The following is a 23,146-nucleotide window of genomic DNA, read 5'->3' on the forward strand; positions in this document are numbered from 1 at the left end:
CCTCCCAAAACCGTTCAACGATAGTCAGAATAACATCACCTGAACATACCATCCTCATTTCTACATCCTCTCTTTTGCTAATGCAGCACTACCATCCTACATAGTCCTGTTCAACAGCTCATATTATTCCTCATAAAGTTTTATTATTAACCATTTCAGCTTGTTCTGATATATTCTCCTTGAAGGGCCAAAGTTGTGAGTAGCAATCATTCCGGTACATGACCATACACAGCCATATTTTAAAATTTTAGGTATAACTTGTCTCTCAAATTAGACCCTTGGTTCCTTAAGAGAGAGATCATGTTGGGGCACCTGGGTGGCTCAGTGGGTTAAGCCTCTGCCTTCGGCTCGGGTCATGATCTCAGGGTCCTGGGATTGAGTTCCGCATTGGGCTCTCTGCTCAGCAGGGAGCCTGCTTCCTCCTCTATCTCTCTCTCTGCCTGCCTCTCTGCCTACTTGTGATCTCTCTCTGTCAAATAAATAAATAAAATCTTAAAAAAAAAAAAAAGAGAGAGAGAGATCATGTCAAATACTAATCTCAGAAAAAGCAACTGAGTGAAGTTAAGAGTCGAAGGACCTGTATTCTACTACCAATGTTACATCTTAACTAGTTTTGTTATCTTGAACAAATCACTTTACATCTGAGTCTGTGTGTCATTGAAAAAAATACAAAAGTTTAGTGGTAACAAGTACAGGTTCTGGAATCACCCTGACTAGATTTTAATACTTGTATTGCTACTTATTAAGTGTATGAGCTTGGGTAAACCTCTTAGCCCCTTTGTACCTGTATTCCTTATCTACAAATTAGGAATAATAATAATGGCCTTTTCCTAGTGTTGTGAAGATAAAATGTGATGAGACATATAAATTGTTTAGACAGTGCCTTACATATTGTGAACAAATTTTGGCTATTAATGGGGATGCCTGAGTGGCTCGGTCCATTAAGCCTCTGCCCTCAGCTCTGGTCATGATCCCGGGGTCCTGGAATCGAATCCCACATTGGGCTCCTTGCTCAGCAGGGAGCTGCTTCTCCCTTTGCCTGCCATTTTCCCTGCTTTCTCTCTCTCTCTCTCTCTGGCAAATAAATAAATAAAATCTTAAAAAGAAATTTTGGCTACTAGTGTATTATTATTGTTTCTAAAAAAGAGAAAAAGAAATAGGAAAAATGATAAACTCATTTTTCCTTCTGTACATTTTATTTTATTTTTCCTTCTGTACCTTTAGATAAGCAGATTAATGAAAGCTATTCTTTAACTTACTTCCAACCTGATTGAGATTCATTCCATTTTTACAATGTTCATTGTAAAATGAATATTCCTCCTCCCTCATGTCCTTACTATCCTTACTACCTTTCTTACACAGTTCAGTTTCCATAGCCAGTCCCATAACCACTATCTTATAAAGATCCTTAATTTCTTTGCCTCTCTTTCCCTTGTACTACCTTAGGAAAACCTCTACTCTCTACCTTGTGTACATACACTAGAACAGCTGAAAATTATTGGAAAAAGATCATCCAGTCATGCTGAATGAACTCATTTCTGATTATGACCATAAATTTCAAATGGGCATCCAATATTGACAGATGATAACAGTACACCTTCCTAACCAAACCGGCTTTCTCATTCTTCTTCTTTTTTTTTTTTTTAAGATTTACTTATTTATTTTATTTTAGAGAGAGGGAGAAAATGAACATGTGGACAGGGAAAAGGGCAGAGGGAGAAGGAAAGAATCTCAAGTAGACTCCTTGCTGAGTGTAGGGCTCAATCCCAGGACCCTGAAATCATGACCTGAGCTGACTGCAGATGCTTAAGGGACTGAGCCACCCAGGTGTCCCTATCTCACGTGTGTTCTTATCTGGTTCTGCCTTTTCACTGCTGGAGTGTTTTAGGATTTTGTCCTAGGATCTCTGCTTTATATATATTCATGCTCTCAGTGACTGCATCCACTTCCATAAGTTTACGTGCAATCCATGTATGATTACTTCAATTTGAAACTCCAGCAGTGCTCAAGATTTATATAATAAATTACCTCCTTGATGTCTTCATTTAGATGCCTAAATAGGCATTTTAACCTGGCCAAAGCAGAGCAATTGACTCTAGCCACCAACTGGCTTTCCCATGAGCCTTTCCTTATCTTAGGAAATGGCACTGCCATCCACCCAGTTGCTCAGGTCAAAAACCTAGAAGAAATTCTTTATTGTTCTGTTTTTTTCTTTAACCCTCACATGGTTGGCTGGACCTCTAATATAATCTCAATTCAACCACTCCTCACACATCCATTAATATAAGCCTAGTCCAAGTCACTATCATCATTTATGTAGAGTATACATTCACTTAGCAGTCTAGATTCTGAACCAATATGATAGCTTTCTGATTGATTTTATCTCTACTCTTCCCAATCCCTACCCCTTCCATACTCCAGCCAACCAGAATGATTTTTCTAAAGCATATATCAGATTGTCACACCCTTTTTAAAAACCGTCCAATGATTTGCCACATTAGCCATAATATAAACAAGCAAATAAACTCTGTATTATGGCCTATAATGCCTTATATCTTTCGTAAACTGCCTACTTCTTAAATATCCCCCTTTCATTAACCTGTCATGGTGGCCTAATTATCTGGTCCTAAAACTCATCAAGTTTATTCCAGAGTCAGAAACTCTGCATTTGCTTGAAAGCCTTCTCCCCCATTATCTTATTGTTGTTGCCTTCTCATCATTCAGATCCCAACTCATATGTCCAGCTCCTTCCCTAAGCATCTTAGGAAATAGTGCTCCCTACTAAATCTTTTATCACATTACCCTATTGTGTCTTCTCTACACATTTATTAATACCAGACATTAGCTTATATATTTAATGGTTTTTTTGCGGCACTCTTTTTACTAGTCTGAAAACCCACAGAGGGAAGGAACTACTTCTGTCTTATTAGTACCATCCTTAGCACCTATAACAGTACCTGGTACATAATACATGCTAAAGAAATGTTGTTAACTGACTTGACTCCTCTATGGAAGCTACCTCTTTCTTTCTTTCTTTCTTTCTCTTTGAAGCTATCTCTTTCTTAAATCCACAACATGATAAGAGCAGAAGATAGTATTTTGTACATATACATTTAAAAATAATTTTATATGCAGTATATCATAACATTTTAAAGTAGCCCTCCTACAGTTGAGCAAGATCTTATTACAACAAATGTTTACAGTGCTAGAATATTTTAAGACTTCATCATCTACATATCTTTTATTTGTTCTATTCATATCTAGTATAAGCTTCCCAATTCCCTACTTTGTCACCTAAATTCTGTCATAAAAATATTATTTTTTAACCTTCTTGGAGTTCTTTTTTGTTTTTAAGATTTTATTTATTTATTTGAGAGAGAGAGAGAGAGAGAGAGCGTGCACACACACAAGAAGGGGAAGCTCAGAGGGAGAAAAGCAGACTCCCTGCTGAGCAAGGAGCCCAATGCAGGGCTCAGTCCTACTCTGGGATCATGACCAGAGACGAGCCAAAGGCAGAAGCTTAAACTGACTGAGCTACCCAGGCACCCCTTGGAGTTCTGATATGAATAAATGCAATGCAGTTTTATTAATAAAAAAAGCACATTTTCTTAATAATTTACTGTGCTAAACTCTCACATCACTTTTAAAATAGATTTTTGAGAAATAAAAGTAAAACATACCTCTCATCCATGGCCTCCTAAACTTATTATCAATAACTCCTGCATAATAATTTCCATCTTGATATAAACATGAAGGGACTCGAAGCAATAAAGCATCTCTGCAAAACTTCTTTCTAACTATATTCTATGTAAGAAAGTAAGATTAAAAAATCTTTAAAAATATTTATCAAATGCAATTAACAGTATTCAAAATATTAAAATTCTTTATTCTTTTAAATTCATATCATTTTTATTTAAAGGTAATACCTACTCATTATAAAACATAAAATAACACAGAACACATAACTGAGAAAGTCAAGGTCCCTAGTAATTTAAGTAAGAGTTTGGCATATTTTTCAGAGACTTCCTTTTCTAGGCTAGGCTAAATATGTGTATGTGTGTGTATGTTTGACACAAATGAGATCACATCATTTATACAGTATGCCATTTAGCAATGTGCTTTTTTTCACTTAACAGTATAATATGGCTGTCTTAATTTTGTTTCTATGTCTTTGCGCTAGCGACAACCAGCAAATAAATTTCTAACTTGAAAAAAAATTAACAAATAAAACTATTTCTTTAACTTCATCGTCTTTGGTGTGCCTCTGAAAAATGTCCCACTATTCTTCTCAGATTATCAAAATCCTATTTATCAAAAAAAATCCTATTTATCTTTCAAGGCCCATCTTAAGCAATATCTCCGCTATGAAGCTTTTCCTCAGTAACTCTCAACTTCCCACAAAATTCATTATTCTATGTATTTGGACAAATGATAGTTTCTTGCATTACTTCCCAAGAGTTCTTTGTTTGCTGAAGGTGTTAATCATATTAAATAAAAGGTCTTAATTATCCAAGTATAAATGGTACAAAGGAAGAAGCGTTAAAGTAATTTACATAAAATGAGGACCAAAGGTTCATTGCAAAACAGAAAAAAAGCTGATTAATACCTTTGTCTAAAAAAAAAAAGAAACAAAGCTACAGACATTAAATTTTGTAGCTAATAAAATTTTATTTATAATTAGCTTGTAACCATAACTGGTTTTTTGTCAAAATTCTCCCATAAACTGTATTATGTAATGATATGGATATTAATCATTGCCTCACGTTTGATTATAAAGAAGATATTTTTTAAAAATATTTAACCAAAATATTCCCAAGGCATCTCTGACTCCTTTAATATGCAAATCATTCTCTTCCTCTTCTCTGTAACTAATCTAATGTTGCAAGGTCTTCATTTGACAATAGCTTTACCTGTTGAGTGGCTCCTCAATACTGATTTCATGAACTTTACAGAATTCTACAACTTTTGTAAGAAATGCCATCAGTCAGTATCATATTTGTACTATATCATGGGATGTGATCCACCAGTGAGAAACTAAGATACTACAGGCAAGGATAAAAGTTTAAGGATGTTTGAATACAGACTAATTTTGAAGTGGCCAATATATTCATAAATATATCTGGTTAACAATGACTTCTGATTCCCTACCATGTAAATGCTATAATAACACATTTACCTCCCACAGTTATGAATTTAATGTCTGTAGCTTTGTTTCTTTTTTTTTTTTAGACAAAGGTATTAATCAGCTTTTTTTCTGTTTTGCAATGAACCTTTGGTCCTCATTTTATGTAAATTACTTTAACGCTTCTTCCTTTGTACCATTTATACTTGGATAATTAAGACCTTTTATTTAATATGATTAACACCTTCAGCAAACAAAGAACTCTTGGGAAGTAATGCAAGTTATGAAGAAATAATAAAACCTGAAGATGTCTAAATGTCTTTCTTATTTCCTATAAAATGTAACAGTTTTAGTTATATTGGAATAACTTTTTCCTGGTAAAGAGGTCAAGGTTATAAAGAAAATAAAAATATAACTTCTCAATTAAGATTATAAGAACAATGATTTATTGTATGACGACTACTCCAATTAGTTTCTTAACAATGTACTAGACTTGAATCTCAGCCTCTTACAAGCTGTTTAAGGTCTCTAGACATCAGTTTCCGAACCTGTAAAATTGTAAAATCTAGCTCTTGGAGTAGTCATGATGATCAAATGGCATAACCCATCAAAAGAGCAAATGATCAAAAGATATAATCTATCAAAAGAGCAAAGTATCTGGCCTATAGCAAGTGGTCAATACATGCTATTACTGTTATTTCCTCATAAAGATAACTGGGACTGCTTCCCCCACCCCACTCTTTTCAAGGACGATCACTCAAGAATGTTGATACAAAAGCAGCCTAAATATGCCAAGTCTCCTTTTTTTTTCTGCTGACAGCTTCAATTCACAATACATTGCCAATAATTTCCTTCCAAAAGTGGCATTTTTAAGGTATACTGGAAGTGGGAAGAAATTTTAAATAAATCTCAAAGTAATTAGATTAAGGATTAATCTAAGGACTAATGCAAAATTATCATAATCATGTAGTGAATGCAGATAGTACTTTTCATATCATAATTCTTGGTAGTTAGTGATTCAGTAACACGCTACCTCATATAAATAGTCTATTGCACAATATTTGAATGTTGAAAACATGTCTTCTTTCTTTGAAAGTGGTACAAATTTCAGTACCTGGAAATACAAAAATCAAAATTAAATGTTGGTAAAATAGCAAAAGGAGAAAGAAGCCATTCTTAATCACAAAACTTGGGTTCAATCATTTTTAAGAAGGCACTGAGTGATTTAAAAAAAGCTAACTATAAAAATAAGTTATTACTATGATTTAAATCTAATATGAAAATAATGTATGTTGATATAAAATCACTCATCTAATTTTCATATATGTTCATATATTATTTAATCCACACAACTTCTGGCTGGTGGATTAAAGTACATATTCTGTGATCATTTTGTTGCAAAAGAGGCAGGAATTTGAAAGAATGGTACAGTGGTTTTCTCAGGATAACCGTATTTCTTAAGTGGTCTTGAAATAGAATAACCACAAGTAAAACTGTGCTGAAGCAGGGGAGAAGAATCTGGGAAATTGCAGTCTTTTAAAAAATAAAAAGCCCAGGGGGGTGCCTGACTGGCTCAGTTGGAAGAACATGTGACTCTTGTTCTTGGGGTTATGAGTTCAAGCCCCTGTTGGGAGTACAGTTTACTTTAAAAAAAAAAATAAATAAAAAAGGCTGAAGTTAGAATTCCTTAATAGCCCATTTGGAATAAAGCCACTAAGACATAGTATTCCTAGGTCAATGGGTACATTATTATTGGTAAATAAACAAATTCATCTAATGAAGCGGTAGGTAAATTTAAGAATGCTGAGAATCCGGGCACCTGGGTGGCTCAGTGGGTTAAAGCCTCTGCCTTCGGCTAGGGTCATGGTCCCAGGGTCCTGGGATCGGGCCCCGCATCGGGCTCTCTGCTCTGCAGAGAGCCTGCTCCCTCATCTCTCTCTGCCTGCCTCTCTGCCTACTTGTGATCTCCATCTGTCAAAAAAATAAATAAAATCTTTAAAAAAAAAAAAAAAAAAAGAATGCTGAGAATCCAAGATGGTTCTCATTTATGTGATAACCAGAGCAATTACAGCTTATAAGAGTCACTCTAGAATAGAATCAATGTATCAGGTAGTTCTTAGCATTTTGATCAATTACTTAAAATGTTTTGGGTAATTCAGATGTAAGCCAGAAGTCTTCATATAGTCGTTTGTCAGTAAGTTCTTAGTAAGTGAAATAAACATTTTAATCTGAATGGCTTTGCCTTAGTTTCATTATTATTTTAAATCTGTTTGAAGTTTACCTTTTTCTTTATCTAGGGTGAAGGTACAGTACCAGAAGACCTTAAGAGTTCATCTACATTCATTAGTTATGATCTATTCCTATTTTCAGTCATCATCGAGAGAACATTCTTTTTTTTTTTTAAGATTTTATTTATTTAGACAGACAGAGATCACAAGTAGGCAGAGAGGCAGGCAGAGAGAGAGAGAGGAGGAAGCAGGCTCCCCGCTGAGCAGTGAGCCCGATGTGGGGCTCGATCCCAGGACCCTGAGATCATGACCTGGGCCAAAGGCAGAGGCTTTAACCCACTGAGCCACCCAGGTGCCCCGAGAGACCATTCTTAACTACTCAATTACTGTATTAAAAAAACTAAGATCAAACTGATTATGGAATATAATTACTTTATCTGATTAATGAATCATAAGACATTGTGGATATTACAATAAGCTTTCCAATTAAAACAAACCCAATAAGCTATCTGAATTATTATTTTTTTAAATTATTTTTAATATACTGAAATATTTTTAATATTGTTAGGTTCTGTGGTATCAACAGATGTGGGGAGTACATAGTGTGGGTGCCCTCTTCCACTCTTAATTAAACAATGTCAACATAACATTTTCTTACTGGTGATTACTTCTCCGGAAATATTTTCCAATCACTGTACTTCCATACCTTTTCCATACAGTGTTCACTGATCTTTGCGGCAAATATTAATTTAGAATTTCCATTTCGTGATACTGTGCTTTCAAAAAAACATTATCTGATGTGCTTCATTCTAGAAGTCATTTCAAAAAGTTTAAAACAACCAATGGATTAACTAAGTAGTTAATCCATTCAGTCATTGTCAGCGTTTATCTTAAATTTTCCTTTCTGGTGAAGCCTGTATTTCTACTAGGTTCAGATTCATCACTCTCATCAACTATCTTAAACAATAATTACTGTTGTATTGAAATTAATCATTTAAATTCATGTTGAACATACAGTACTTAAATAAGATACTATATATCATATATACTCATAGAATTCTTCTCACCTGTCAACTTTACTTCATTGCATTACAGGTATTTGACTCCAACTTAAAATAGTGGACGGATAGGAAGAGAGATCAGCCTTATTTCTAAAGTCAAGGGAGAAAACAAGCAACATCATGGCTAAAGAGAAGTTATTTTAAAAATAATCAATCAATCAGGAATTGCAGCAATTCCTGAAATATTTTTCCTTACCTGTTTCTAAAGATTTTATTTCTCTTGTGCTACCTCCTGACTGGGGCCAAAATGGAAATGCATATAAATAATTAGGTTAGGCTCTTACGCAAAAGACCAGAGAAGGAAGGCAGAAGATTTTTTTCCACCCAGTTTTACTGAAGTATCATTGAGATAAAAGTTTTACATATTTAAAGTGTAGGTATATATAATGGAATATTATTTCCAAGATTATTTAAGACACATACGAGTGAATATGAATTTTAGGGCTGGCTTTCCACCTCCTCTCACCGGGCTCAGGCATATGGAGATTTCTTCCTTTCCTCACTCCTTGGCCTAAAAACCACACTTTAACCATGTAATATCCCAGAGGAGGCAAGGTTCACACATTTTCTCGTATTTTTTAATCTGTACAACTTCTTGTTAGTGGGTTGAAATACCACTGGCTTTTCTGTGCCCTTCGCCTCTATTCCCGCCACATTAAGTTACGTGGACCCTGGTTCTGGGGTCTTGTCCTCACAGAGCCACATCAACCGTGCCTCACAAAGATATTTTCCAGAAATTTTGGAGCTGCCACACTCTAAACCCGTCCTGACCTTTTCTTCTCCTCTGCTCAAGAACACCTTCCCTCTCTCCTCTCTTCAGCCTCTCAGGGTTGCTACTGAAGGGAATATCGCCACCGACCCCTCTCCGCCTGGGAAAACTCCCGCCTACTGAGCATGTGACCTCTGGCCCTGGGCTCAGCGCAGGCATTGGCCAACCTGGCCAGGCCCCGCCCCTCGGGCTCCCAGCACTTCCGCCTGCCGTTGCCCAGTGCCTAGGCTGCGGGTGTCCTCGTTGGTGAGCGGAACCTTTGCAGCATCGAGTGGAGAGTAACAGCGGAGAAGGTGGCGGGAAGCCCGGAAGGAGCCGGTACGAAAGGCAGGGAAGACCAGGCCAGGGAGTCTGGATTTCTGATGTTATTGGCTAATCCTGGCCAAACGGGAAAGGAGCAGAGGGAAGGCAAGGGCAGAAGCTTTCCCGACGTAAAACAGGATTGAGCCATCAGATGCAGGGAGACAAGAAAGTGAAAGGGAGGAGGCCAGCCTGATTCAGGTATCTGGCTAGGTGTTGGCCGTGCCTTGATGGCATAAGAGCATTTGAGGAGGGGCAGGAAGATAGCTAGAATTGGGACATGCAGATTGTACATGTTGATTGATAGCCAACCCTTCACAAACACACTCATTTAGGAATTACTAGACCCACCTGACCAGGAAGAATTGTTGCTGTATTTCTTAACTCCTATCTTTCTTTCCGTGACATAACTTGGCATTAAATTTCTCCCCAGAATATTGCAAGAAGTAACATGCATTTATTTATTTTACTAACACATGGGTGTTTTTCCAGTTAACTACTAACAAAATAGTAATTATGAAACATCAGTGGATAAGCCACGTTACTCTCCCAAGTTACTGACTTCATTGTATTTTGCGCAGGTTTGTGCAGTTTGCTTCACCCGTACGGATTTAATGTTTGGCGGTAATCAATATAAAGATGTTCATCTGTCATTGAGGTACATTACTATGTATTCTTGGATGTATACCTTTTATTAAAACTAATTTTAAATTAATTTTGTAAAAATTACAAAAGTAACACTCATTGTACTCATACTCTTTGTAACCGGCAAAACCATCCTAAAATGAATTAAGAAAATGTAATCTCTATTACGAAACTTATTCCCCGATAACCGATGTTAACAATCTGGGTGTATCTTTTAAAAATTAAATTAAATTTTTAAATTTAAAATCAATTAATTAACATATATTATATTATTAGTTCAGAGGTAGACTTTAGTGATATATCAGCTGCATGTAACACCCAGTGTTCACTTTATCTAAAGTGCCCTTCTTAACGCCCATCACTCAGTTACCCCATCCCTCCACCCAAGGGAATATCTTTTCATACCTTCTTGTACGTTCATACAAATTTATATGGACATGTACACACAAAATAGTTTGGCCAATTATATAAAAATGGGTGACTTATTTTTCACTCTCCTTCACTAAACCATACATCATTAACAACCTTCCAGTTAAAAATATATAGATTTAACTCATTTTAACAGCTGCATATTATTTCATAGTGAAAATATGCTATAATCTATCCAAACATTCTGCTACTGATGGCTTTAGCAGATTGTTTTCAGGGTTGTTGTGTTTTTTTTTTTATCTTGACAAATAATGCTGCAATGGGAATTCTTAGATGTAGAGTTTTGAATATTATTGCTGTTATTCCTATGGTATAGATTTGTGTTGCTTTGCTGCCTTAAGTGGTAAAATTGTTTCAAATTTAATAGTGCCAATTTACCTTTCAAAAATTTGTAGTGATTTATTTTAACAATGCCTGAGACGGATCATTTTCCTGAGTACTCAACAGAAATGAATATTTTTTCTTTTATTTTCTGGTCTGACACATGAAAAATACTATCTTATTATTGTTTTAATTTACATTTTCCTGATTAATGCTGGGATTAAACACTTTTTAGATGCCCATGAGCTCTTTGGATTGCTTCTTCCATGAATCCCATTAATTGCCTAATTTTGTGTGTGTGTGTGTGTCTGTGTGTCTGTGTGTATGTACAAGATCAGGTGATTTTTCTATCCAGTAGGTTGTCTCTTGAAGATCTTGTAAATAGGTACATTAGTTAATACCAGATTTGACTGTGTAGATAACAGAAAATCTCAAAGCAATGTAAAATTTATTTCTCTGTCCTGTAAATGAGGTACAGAAGTAAAAGGTTGAGGTCTGATATGGCAGCTGTGCCCCACAAAGTCCTCAGGGACTTAACCATCAAGCTCATTACTCTGATATTCCTGTGCTGTGGTCCTTGGTCTCAGGGTCTCAGGTGGCAGTGTTTATGTTTCAGGCAGCAAGATGGAGCAAGGAATGAAAAAGAGGAGAGGCCAAGAGCACAATGTTCCTTTATATATCTGTAATTAAAATTGTGAAATATAATGTTCATATAGAAAAATGCTAAAGACAATCTATAGCTTAAAAAATTATTTTAAAAAAACATCTATGCAACCTCCACTCGAAACAGAGCATTACAAGAATTTGAGAAGCTGTGTTTCCTTTTCTAATCACAACTCTCCCTTGAGGAAGTCTCCCTCTAGACCTAGAGATTACTATAATCCTGACTTTATGGTAATCACTGCTTTGCTTTTGTTTAGTTTCACCCAAGTATGCTTTCTAAATGATATAGTTTTGCTTATTTTTAAATATTGCTGTCTGTGTTAGTTTGGTTCTTGTTTCTATTCAGTGAGTGACATTGTATGTATGTATGTTAATTCAGTTTCATTGCTGAATACACCATAGTATAAATATACCTCAATTTATTTATCCATTCTATTCTTGATGGACCTTTGGATTATTACAAATTGCAAATAGTGCTTCTATCAATATCCTTGTACATATATCCTAATATACATGTACATTTTTCTGGAACATAATTTTAGGAATGAATTTCTGGATTATTGAGTATGCATATCATCACATTTTTTCAATAATGGCAAACTGTTTTCTAAAGTGATTGTACTAATTAACACTCCCACCAGCAATGTTTTAGATTCCTATTGCTTTATGTCCTTGCCAACCCTTAGCAGCTTCATGTTATTTAATTTTTAAAAAAATTTTTTTACAGATTTTATTTATTTATTTGACACAGAGAAAGAGATCACAAGTAGGCAGAGAGGCAGGCAGAGAGAGAGGGGGAAGCAGGCTCCCTGCTGAGCAGAGAGCCTGATTCGGGGCTCGATTCCAGGACCGAGACAATGACCTGAGCCAAAGGCAGAGGTTTAACCCACTGAGCCACCCAGGTGCCCCATGTTATTTAATTTTGAGTATCTGGTAAGAATCTAGTTGTCTTTCAAGGAAAGTTATCATTAGCTGCCACATGACACTTCTGCTTACATCTCATTGGTTAGGCCCTGGACACCTGGTCAGTCTTAGCAGTAGTAAAGGCTAGAAGATTCATTGTTTATTCTGGACAGTCATATGCACAGTTACAACTTGAGGTTCTATTATTAAAATAAGGAAGAGAAAACAGACTTTGAGAAATATAATATTTCTGCTACTTTAAGAAGAATAATTTAAAAATACCTAACTTTTATTGACCACTTACTATGTGCCAAGCACTATTCTAAACACTTTGCAACTACTTATAAACTAGATACTATATTACAAACCCCAGTTTATAGGTCAGAAAACTGGGACATTGAGAACTTAAGTGTCTTACCCAAGATTAAACAGCTAGAAAGTATATTGCAAACCCAGGTAGTCTGGTTCAGAGTCCATGCTTTTAGGTGGGCCATATACAGTTTAAAAGGAACATTTGTTCTTGGTCTGCCATGTTTTTTACAAAGATTTTCCTCCTGCTTATCTTTGGAAATTTCTAAAAGTAGTTTTGTTTATATATTCAGAGTGAATTTCACCTGTACATCTAAGTCGTCTGTGTTTTTTCTCAGTAGATAATGTTTCTGCATCATTTCTAAATTATGCATATGAAAAGAATCTTAGAACAATTAGTTTGCCATATAAATTTTAATTTACCATTATTTGTTAGTAGTATTTTGTATCTCGGTAGAAGTAAATTTAAACACACTTGGATATAAAGATTTTATTTTATTTATTTATTTATTTATCTATTTATTTGAGAGAGAAAGAGATAGAATGAAAGAGCACACATGGGGAAGGGCAGAGGAAAAGGGAGAAAGAAAACCAAGCAGACTCCATGCTGAGTATAGAGCCCAATGCAGGGCTCGATCTTACAACACTGAGATTATGATCAGTGCTAAAACCAAGTCAGGTGCTTAACCAACTGAGCCACCCAGGTGCCCCTAAACACACTTTAATATAAACTAAGCTGAGGAGCCATAAAGGAAGCTGGAAAAACCCTCTACTATCCAGATCAGTTCCATATACTTGTGGAAATCCCTTATAATAATATTAAGCTTCATTGTTGTATTCACATGCTATGCTGTTGAGGACAGAGTAATAATGTTTAATGTTTACTGAGAACATACTTTGTGCCAGGCACAATATTAGGTACTGAAGATGAAAAATAAACAGATCTTAGCCTTTGAGAAGCTCATGAATCCTTGTCTGATGTTATTCGTCTTTTTCATTTTTCTTTTCTTCAGACAATTCTGTGTATTGTTGCCAGGATGATATTTCTAAAACAATTAGCTGAAACTATCATTTCCCTGCCCAAACTTCATAATTGATCACATATCAGATGAAATCTGAATTTCTTTGCATGGAACAATTATTTTGCCCCATTTACTTTGGAACCCGGAACCATTAGCCATTCCTTGAACATCTCCCAGATCTTTCAACTTCCAAGTCTTTGTTCCTGCTGTTTTATTTGTATTCTGATCACATGTTGAAGACCTATTTATTCTACAGGGTTCAGTTCAACTGTTTTCTCTTCCCACTGATAATATTAGAATTAGTTGTCACATTTTTAGCACTCTAACATTCTCAGTGTCCCACTTTGGGTAGTTTTCATGCTTTAGATTATAATTGTTTTGTTCATGCCTTCATCTCCTACCTGTGTTTTTGAGATCATGGGCCATGGACCACGTCTTAATTACGTTTACACACTTTGTATGTACTAGCACAATACCTTATCTAGAGTAAGTTCTAAAATAGATACTGGGGCGCCTGGGTGGCTCAGTGGGTTAGAGCCTCTGCCTTCGGCTCAGGTCATGATCCCAAGGTCCTGGGATTGAGCCCCACATCGGGCTCCCTGCTCAGCAGTGAGCCTGCTTCCCCCTCTCACTCTCTGCCTGCCTCTCTGCCTGCTTGTGATCTCTGTCAAATAAATAAATAAAATCTTAAAAAATAAATAAATAAAATAAAATAGATACTTAATTCACTCCTTGCTGTGTTCTTGAGATCATGGGCCATGGACCATGTCTTAATTATGTTTACACACTTTGTATATACTAGCATAATACCTTATCTAAAGTAAGTTCTAAAATAGATACTTAATTCACTCCTTGAAATTTGGCACTAGGTCATTTTGAAATAATCAAAAAAATTTTTTCCATTTTCTATTAAATGTGAGTTTTCAGTGTTTTTGCAGAAGCATTAATGTGTATGAAATATTACACATGCATACACGTACATCAGCCAAAGAAGACATGGCATAAGTATGATGGATAGTCAATTTGAGACAGAGTTGCAGATTAGGATGAACCAGATTATGCAGAAAATCTGGATATGTGGAATAAAATAATATTGCACAAATGTGTTGCATAAGTAACATGTCTTGTGGTTGCTAATTTATGGGTGTAGTCTTACATACTATCTTTTGATCAGTAATGAACTATTTTACATCAATAGAATGAGAGCAAACATTTTGGCAAAACATATTTAATCTAATTAAACTAGATAATAATGCTAGAAACAAGCTGTGGTAGCATCAGCATGTAAAGAAATTTTCACAAGTATACTGTTTATATAGTTTAGCTTTTTTTCAAATACAGAAGCCACGTTATTGTAGCCTATTTTTGCAACATTTGTCTCTATAAACACTATCATTTTTCTCTTTTCACATGTTGAACCCCTACACATTTTGCTGGTTATGAGTCATCTCATGCCTTATATATATGTATCATCTTTTACACACATTGAAAAATTCACTTAAGCTAAGCTTCTGGCTAGGATAAAAACATTATCCGTGTTTAGACTTAACTCTGTTCCCCTAAAGAAGGCTTAGGCTGGAATAAGCAATTTTACTTGTATCCTTTTCCTTCTGAAAAATGGAAGGGCTAGCTCTATGCTTTAATATTTCCCTGGGTAAAATTTATCCTAACACCTCTCGTATTTTATGGTCCAGTGAAATTAAGGCATTTGTCAAAAATTAATAGGTGGGATAGGAATATAGGTCTTTGGACTTCTACCCAGTGAGGTGTAATTGTTCACTCAGGGATGCATCCATCAAGTTCTTTATGGGAGTGGGACAGAGGAAGAGGAAGAGAGAGAATCCTAAGCAGGCTCCATGTCCAGTATAAAGCCCAACACAGGGTTGGATCTCATGTCGCTGAAATTACGACCTGAACTGCAATCAAGAGTTGGATGCTTAATCGACTAAGCCATCCAGGTGCCCCTACCGATCAATTATTATTTTTTTTAAAGGTTTTATTTATTTATTTGACAGACAGAGACCACAAGTAGGCAGAGAGGCAGGCAGAGAGAGAGGAGAAAGCAGGCTCCCCTCGGAGCAGAGAGCCTGATGCAGGGCTCAATCCCAGGACCCTGGGATCACGACCTGAGCTGAAGGCAGAGCCTTAGAACCCACTGAGCCACCCAGGCGCCCCCCCCGATCAATTATTTTTGAGCACATGTTATGCACAAGGAACTATGTTGGTTGGGGAGAGCAAATGATTCTCCTCTGTCAATGTGGCAGGGGAAATAAGATATTTACATAAAAACTAGTTATTCCCTGAGGAAATTAATGTCATAAGAGTTATAGGAACTTCAAGGAAATAATGCTTTATTGTTTTAACAAATAAGTTGTAGAGATACAGAATAAATGAATAAATATCTTTTAGATATTTCATCAGATTAACCACACCTATGGGAAATCTAGCTGTTTGAAGCAAAAAAGCGTAACAGCACCACTGTGTACCTAATGGAAAATGAACCAACTTATAAAATAAATAACTTCCTGAGGTCTAAACTGCATATTCAAACTGTAAGTTGTAACAAATCACCAATATGCAGGGGAGCCAATATCATCCTTATACAAGATGGGAAAACTATTTCTCTTTTTCTCTCTAAAAGAAGTCTTTTTAAAAAAATTTTTTAAATTTGTTTTTACTAGAGAGAGATAGAACAAGCAAGGGGAGAGATAGAGGGAGAAGCAGACTCCTTGCTGTTCAGAGAGCCCAATGAGGGACTGGATCCTAGGACCCTGGAATCATGAACTGAGCCAAAGGCAGACACTTAATCAGCTGAGCCACCCAGGCGCCCCTCTCCAAAAGAAGTCTTAATGTTGTTTCATAAACAACAGTTCTCACAATTTCATATTTTGAATTTAGACCCAGTCTCATACCTCACAATGTAAATTAATTTAACAAATAATTTTTGAGCCCCTACTATGTGCTTGGTATGTACAAACTTAGCAGATTAGCAACTTGTATTGTCTCTTACCATAAAAAAGAAAAAAAAGTACCCTGAAACAATAATATCTTACTCTATCGAGCACTTTCTCTTTTATTTATTTATTTTTTATAAGCTGCTTTTTATTTGTTTATTTTTTATTATGTTCAGTTAGCCAGCTTATAGTACATCATTAGTTTTTGACGTATTGTTCAATGATTCATTATTTGCATATAACACCCAGTGCTCATCACAAGCACAGAGCACCTTCTCTTTTAAATACCTTTCTCTTTAGGCTTCTAGCTTCCTGATTTCTCCCATCTGTTCTACACCTGGACTCTGTAATTTGGGGAGAAAACAATAAAACCATAATATCAGATTTATTGGTTCTACTACAAATATATGTTATGCAACTTCAGCAAGTCCTTCAATACTAATTGTCAATCATTATTTTCCTTCATTTTTTTTTAAGATTTTTTTTATTTATTTATTTGATAGAGAGATCACAAGCAGGCAGAGAGGCAGGCAGAGAGAGAGGAGGACGCAGGCTCCCCGCTGAGCAGAGAGCCCGATGCGGGGCTCGATCCCAGGACTCTGAGATCATGACCTGAGCCGAAGGCAGCGGCCTAACCCACTGAGCCACCCAGGCGCCCCTATTTTCCTTCATTTTATATATAAAATCATTATATATATATATATATATGTGTGTGTGTGTGTGTGTGTGTGTGTGTGTGTATGTGTATATATATACATATATATATATATATGTATATATATGAGAGAGAGAGAGTTTATATGTACCAGCAATGCTCTGAATGTGAGAAAGAGGAAGGAGTCTCAAGACAATGTCCCTATCTTTAGGCCCCTTTTCATATTCCAACAGCTAGACCAGTGGTTCTCATTTGAGGTGATTTTGCCTCTTAGAGGGCATTTGGATGTATCTGGAGACATTTTTGGTTGTCATAACTGAAGGAAGGGTTGCTACTGGCATCTAATTAGCAGAGGCCAGGATCCTGCTATGAATATCCTAAAATTAAGAGGAAAGTCTACCACCACCCTTAAGTAAGAATTATCCAGCCCAAAATATCCATAGTATGAAGGCTGAGAAATCCTGACCTTAGGTGATTAAAGACTAAACTATATCCACACTCTTCTAGTTATATATATATAACTTACCCCGTTCCCTGGAAGTGACTTCTTCTTGAATGAGAAACTGTGTTCCTTCACTTTCCTCTTTTTATATCAAAATGTCCATATAGTCTCATTTGGCATTTTCTTACTTCTTTCTGTGGATAATATTCTTCTCTCTTTCCAAGACTTATCTCTTCCAGTATTTACACCCTACCCTATTTTCCAAATTATTTATGCTGCTGACAAGAGTGCATTCTGTATCACAGAATAAAACAGGTAAGAAATCAAGCAGAGGGTGCCTGGGTGGCTCAGTAGGTTAAGCCTCTGCCTTCAGCTCAGGTCATGATCTTAGGGTCCTGGGATGGAGCCCTGCATCTGGCTCTCTGCTCAGCGGGGAGCCTGCTTCCCCCACTCTCTGTCTGCCTCTCTCACCTACTTGTGATCTCTCTCTCTGTCAAATAAATAAATAAAATTGAAAAAAAAATCCAGCAGAGTAGTTTCTCTGAATTCTTTATCTCATCCCCACTCACCAGCTCCAGAAATTTGGTTCACAGGTTATTTCCTCTCATGTATCTTCATGCTTTCCCCTACAACGGGTTCTCTCTGTGTCTAAAAAGTACTTAATTATATTCTATCTTAAAATATTCTTTAAAACTCTTATTTTGATCCTTCTGTTTTTTTAACTTATCCGTATCCCCTAGGACTCCTGTAATTTTCTAACTGTTCTCCTAGCTTTTCATCTAGTCTGCATTTTGTGCTGTCGGATTTATGTCAGCTACTCTCATCAGAGTCCTTCAGTAGTCAACCAGTGCCTATCACAATGACTAAGTCACATTATACATTTTTTTATTCACAAGATACTGTGCTTGGAACTTAAGTTAGTATTAGTATCTCCATCATATAGATGAGAAACTGAGGCTTAGAGAGGTTGAGTGTCTTGCTCAAAACTCTATAGCTAGGATGTGAGGAGCCAATTCAAATCCAAATCAGTCTTATGCCAAAATCTTTGTGTACATTTTATGCAACTCTTTATTCCCCAAGGCACTGGGTCCAGACTGCCGAGTTTGGCCTTCAGGTCTCTCTTTGAACTGGCTTCACACTTTTTCCAGGTCCTGCCAACCTGCATCCACCTTACATTCATGTTAAAATACTGCTGTTCTGTGCAGACTCTTTGCTTTTTATCCTTCTCTTTGCTCCTTTTCATATCATACCTTCTATGTCATCCTTCTTTCTCATGCATCTCCTGAGGTCCAAATACCCAACCACTTTCAAGCCCAGTTCAAGCTTCCCAGCCGAGGTCCCTAATCTCAGATCTTTTCCTCCCTGCTCCCCCAGTGGTGTTTTTCTCACTTACAAATTTTGACATTATAAAGCATGTATATGCTTTTTTTGCCCTCTATTTTTACCTCCTTTAGAACAGAAAACTCATTGTGATAGTAACATATTTATCTGTAGAATTTTATAAGCACTCTTGCAAATATGTTAAGAACCTGGTAAAGAACAAGAGCTCAATACAAGTTTGTTTGCTTGTTTGGTTCTAATCTTCATAGTAATTCTCCAAGGTCTACTTTACTAACAGATAAGAAAACTGAGGCTCAGGGAAATCAAGTGACCTGCCAAAGGGCAGAAATATTCCAATATGAACCAAGATCTAACTCAAGAGTTCTGTCTCTAATTGAGGGTTCTTCCTACTATACTACCTAGGGCTTCAGAATTTTGGTCCCCCAGAATATCCTAGCTGTATACCTTGGTCATAGTAGTTATTGAATATGAGCTGAATGAATGAGTAAAAGTCTGTTAAGAACATATTCTTTGAAGTTGAAAGTCATGAGAGGTTCATTGGCCACCAAGAATAACAGCACTTTGGGATGTGATTCATCCTCATACATAGTATTTAGGTAGAAGGAAAACAACCCTCCCATTCTGATCAAATATCTTAGGCAACATTAGGTTCAAGCTGTATTATTATCCACTTAAGAACACCCGTGTCACACACCTTCAACAAACAAAGTTTTATGTTATTTAAAATCAGTAGGTAGGAAGAAAATTGAGAGTAATTTTTCAGTTTTTGTTTTTCATTTTTCGTAGCTAAATTGATCATTCTCTTTCCTTATTATCTCTACTTTTTGGATCATGTTTAGAAAGGTCACCTCTATCCCAAGAACCCTACAGATACTCCAGTATGTATTTGTTTACTGTTTTTATCATGTCATTCTTTTACATTTAGAATCTCTGGGATTATGTGTCTGTGCATGTGTGTGTGTTTCTATGTGTGTGTGTAAGGCATGAAATAGGTTTATAATTTAATATTTCTCTTACATAGTTTAGTGAGTTATTTATTAATTTTTCCCTTCTGATTTAAATTACATCCTTAGGGGCACGTGGGTGGCTCAGATGGTTAAGCATCTGCCTTCTGCTCAGGTCATGATGGCAGGGTCCTGGGATTGAGCCCTGTATCAGGCTCCCTTCTTGGCAGGAAGCCTGCTTCTCTCTCTCTCCCACTCCCCCTGTTTGTGTTCCTTCTCTTGCTGTGTCTCTGTCAAATAAATAAATAAAATCTTTATAAATAAATAAATCATATCTTTATCATACATGTCTATACACAGATTATTCTATATGTAAACTAAACTTTCCAGATTTGTAATTTATTCTGTTGATGGTTTACTCCTGAGCTGTATTTATTTATTTATTTATTTATACTGTTTTAATGATTAAAGTTTTAATTTCTGGGCAGCAATCTCATCCACTTTTTAAAAAAATTTAAAAAATTTATTTGGGGGAGAGAGAGTGAACAAGTGGGGGGAGGAGTAGAGGGAGAGGGACAAGCAGACTCCACGATGAGCACAGAGAGTCCATCTTGGCGCTTCATCTCACACCTGCAAGATCGTGACCTAAGCCAAAGTCAAGAGTTGAATGCTTAACTGACTGAGCCACCTAGGTGGTCCCACTACTCTTAAAAAAAAACAAAAACAAAAAACAAAAACCAGAAACAATTTGTGCCTACCCTCTAAGGTTTATTCTTTTTTTTTTAAAGCTTATTTATTTATGCATTTATTTAAGTAGTCTCTACACCCAATGTGGGGCTTGAACTCATGACCGTGAGACCAAGAGCTGCCTGCTTCTCTGACTGGGCCAGCCAGGCACCCCTCTAAGGTTTATTCTTTAAAAAAAGCATAAGAAATATTTTGCCAAGATCCCACATTTTCTTTTACTGGGATTCTGATTAAGATGAAATAGAAGTGATAGATTAATTTGGAGAATTGACTCATTTTAGTAGGCAATCTTTGGAATCAGAGAACCTAATATGGTTTTCCATTTACTCAAGTCTTTTGTCATCTTCCCCAATAATTTTATAATTTTACAATTTCTTTTTTTTTTTTTTAAGATTTTATTTATTTACTTGACAGAGAGATAGCACAAGTAAGCAGAGCATCAGGCAGAGAGAGAGAAGCAGGCTCTCTGCCAAGCAGGGAGCCCAATGGCGGGGCTTGATCTCAGGACTCTGGAACCATGACCCAATCTGAAGGCAGCCACTCAACCAACCAAGCCACCCAGGCGCCCCTGCAATTTCTTTTTTAAATATATATTTTTAAAGATTTTATTTATTTATGTGAGAGACAGAGTGAGACTCTGGGACTCAAGTATCATGACCTGAGCCAAAGGCAGACACTTAACCGACTGAGCCACCCAGACACCCAGTTTGGTTTTTTTTCCCAAAAGATTTTATTTATTTACTCAACAGAGAGAACACAAGGATGGGGAGCAGCAGAGGGAGTGGGAGAAGCAGGCTCCGCATTGAGCAGGGAGCCCAACTCGGGCTGGATCCCATGACCCTGGAAGCATGACCTGAGCCAAAGGCAGATGGTTATCCAACTGAGCCACTCAGGTGCTCAATTTTACAATTTCTGTGTGTGTGTATGTGTGTACATTTTAATAGAGCATAGTGCTTTAGTTCATATATGCAAGAATCAACTGCCTGGGTTCCAAGCTCACCTATGCTGTTACTAGCCATGTAAACTATTCATTCACCTTTGTGACTTGTTATTTATCTCCCCCTCCTATAATATGGGTGCCTTGCAGAGTTATCATGAAGATTAAATGGGTTAATATATCTAAAGTGGTTAAAACAATACCTGGCACATAGTAAGTGCCCTATGAGTACTACCTATGATTACATGATTATATAGTATATATATGCATTTCATGTTTCTTATTAAATTTGTGTTTTATGTAATGTTGTCTAAAAATGGATTTTTTTCCCCTACTCTCTTTTTTTTTTTTTTTTAATTTTTTTTAAAGACTTTTATTTATTTATTTGAGAGAGAGACAGTGAGAGAGAGCATGAGTGAGGAGAAGGTCAGAGAGAGAAGCAGACTCCCCGCGGAGCCGGGAGCCCGATGCGGGACTCGATCCCGGAACTCCAGGATCATGACCTGAGCCGAAGGCAGTCGTCCAACCAACTGAGCCACCCAGGCGTCCCTCCCCTACTCTCTTCTTATTGGTGGCCATTTTGTTAATTTTGATTATGGAGGGCAATCTCAATAAGCACTAAACTTTGAAATTTCAACCTCCAGAGGGCTCCCCTTTCCTGTGAATTACTATCATTTCCTATAACTTCTTTTTTAAGAATTTTATGTCACTTAGAGCCAAGTGATGAAAAAGAAAATGTGTGTATGATGCATTTGAAAGGTCAAGTAAGATAAATAAGATCAGGACGCCTGGGTGGCTCAGTGGGTTAAGCCTCTGCCTTCCACTCAGGTCATGATCTCAGAGTCCCGGGATTGAGTCCCGCATCGGGCTCTCTGCTTGGCAGGGAGCCTGCTTCCTCCTCTCTCTCTCTGCCTACTTGTGATTTTTCTCTGTCAAATAAATAAATAAAATCTTAAAAAAAAAAAAAAAAGATAAATAAGATCAATAGCTAGTCCACTGAAAATACGAACAGGATAGGGCACTTGGGTGGCTCAGGTCATGATCCCAGGGTCCTGGGATGGAGCCCTGCATCAAGCCCCTCACCAGGCTCCCTGCTCAGTGGGAAGTCTCTTTCCCCCTCTTCTACTTCCCCTGCTTGTGCTCCCTCTCTCGCTGTGTCTATCAAATAAATAAATAAAATCTTAGAAAAAAAAAAAAAAGAAAATTCTAACAGGACAAATAGTCCTCTTGCAAAACTGAAGAAAGAGAAAACAGCTGAAAATGCAAAAAAGAAAAAAATGGAATTAATAGATGCATGTAAATATCCAAGAAGTTGAAAAATTACAAGAATACTCAAAGTTTAACCTACCAATAA

The 23,146-nt window shown here is 36.6% G+C and overlaps 1 protein-coding gene across 1 annotated transcript in view; it reads right to left on the bottom strand.

Annotated features, from left to right (window-relative positions):
- SHOC1 (shortage in chiasmata 1) overlaps positions 1–8,458 on the bottom strand; it is a 63,015-nt gene extending 54,557 nt beyond the window's left edge. The window contains exons 1-3 of the mRNA XM_032866349.1: positions 8,418–8,458; positions 6,156–6,236; positions 3,681–3,804 (exon numbers count right to left, since the gene is read on the bottom strand). Of these exons, the coding sequence (XP_032722240.1) occupies positions 3,681–3,804; positions 6,156–6,200 (169 nt within the window). The 5' untranslated portion in view covers positions 6,201–6,236; positions 8,418–8,458. The remainder of the gene's footprint in view (positions 1–3,680; positions 3,805–6,155; positions 6,237–8,417) is intronic.
- Between the last annotated feature and the right edge of the window lie 14,688 nt (positions 8,459–23,146).

The sequence above is a fragment of the Lontra canadensis genome, unplaced genomic scaffold, assembly GCF_010015895.1.
Source record: "Lontra canadensis isolate GAN:19392208 unplaced genomic scaffold, GSC_riverotter_1.0 scaffold30, whole genome shotgun sequence".
Taxonomy (NCBI): domain Eukaryota; kingdom Metazoa; phylum Chordata; class Mammalia; order Carnivora; family Mustelidae; genus Lontra; species Lontra canadensis.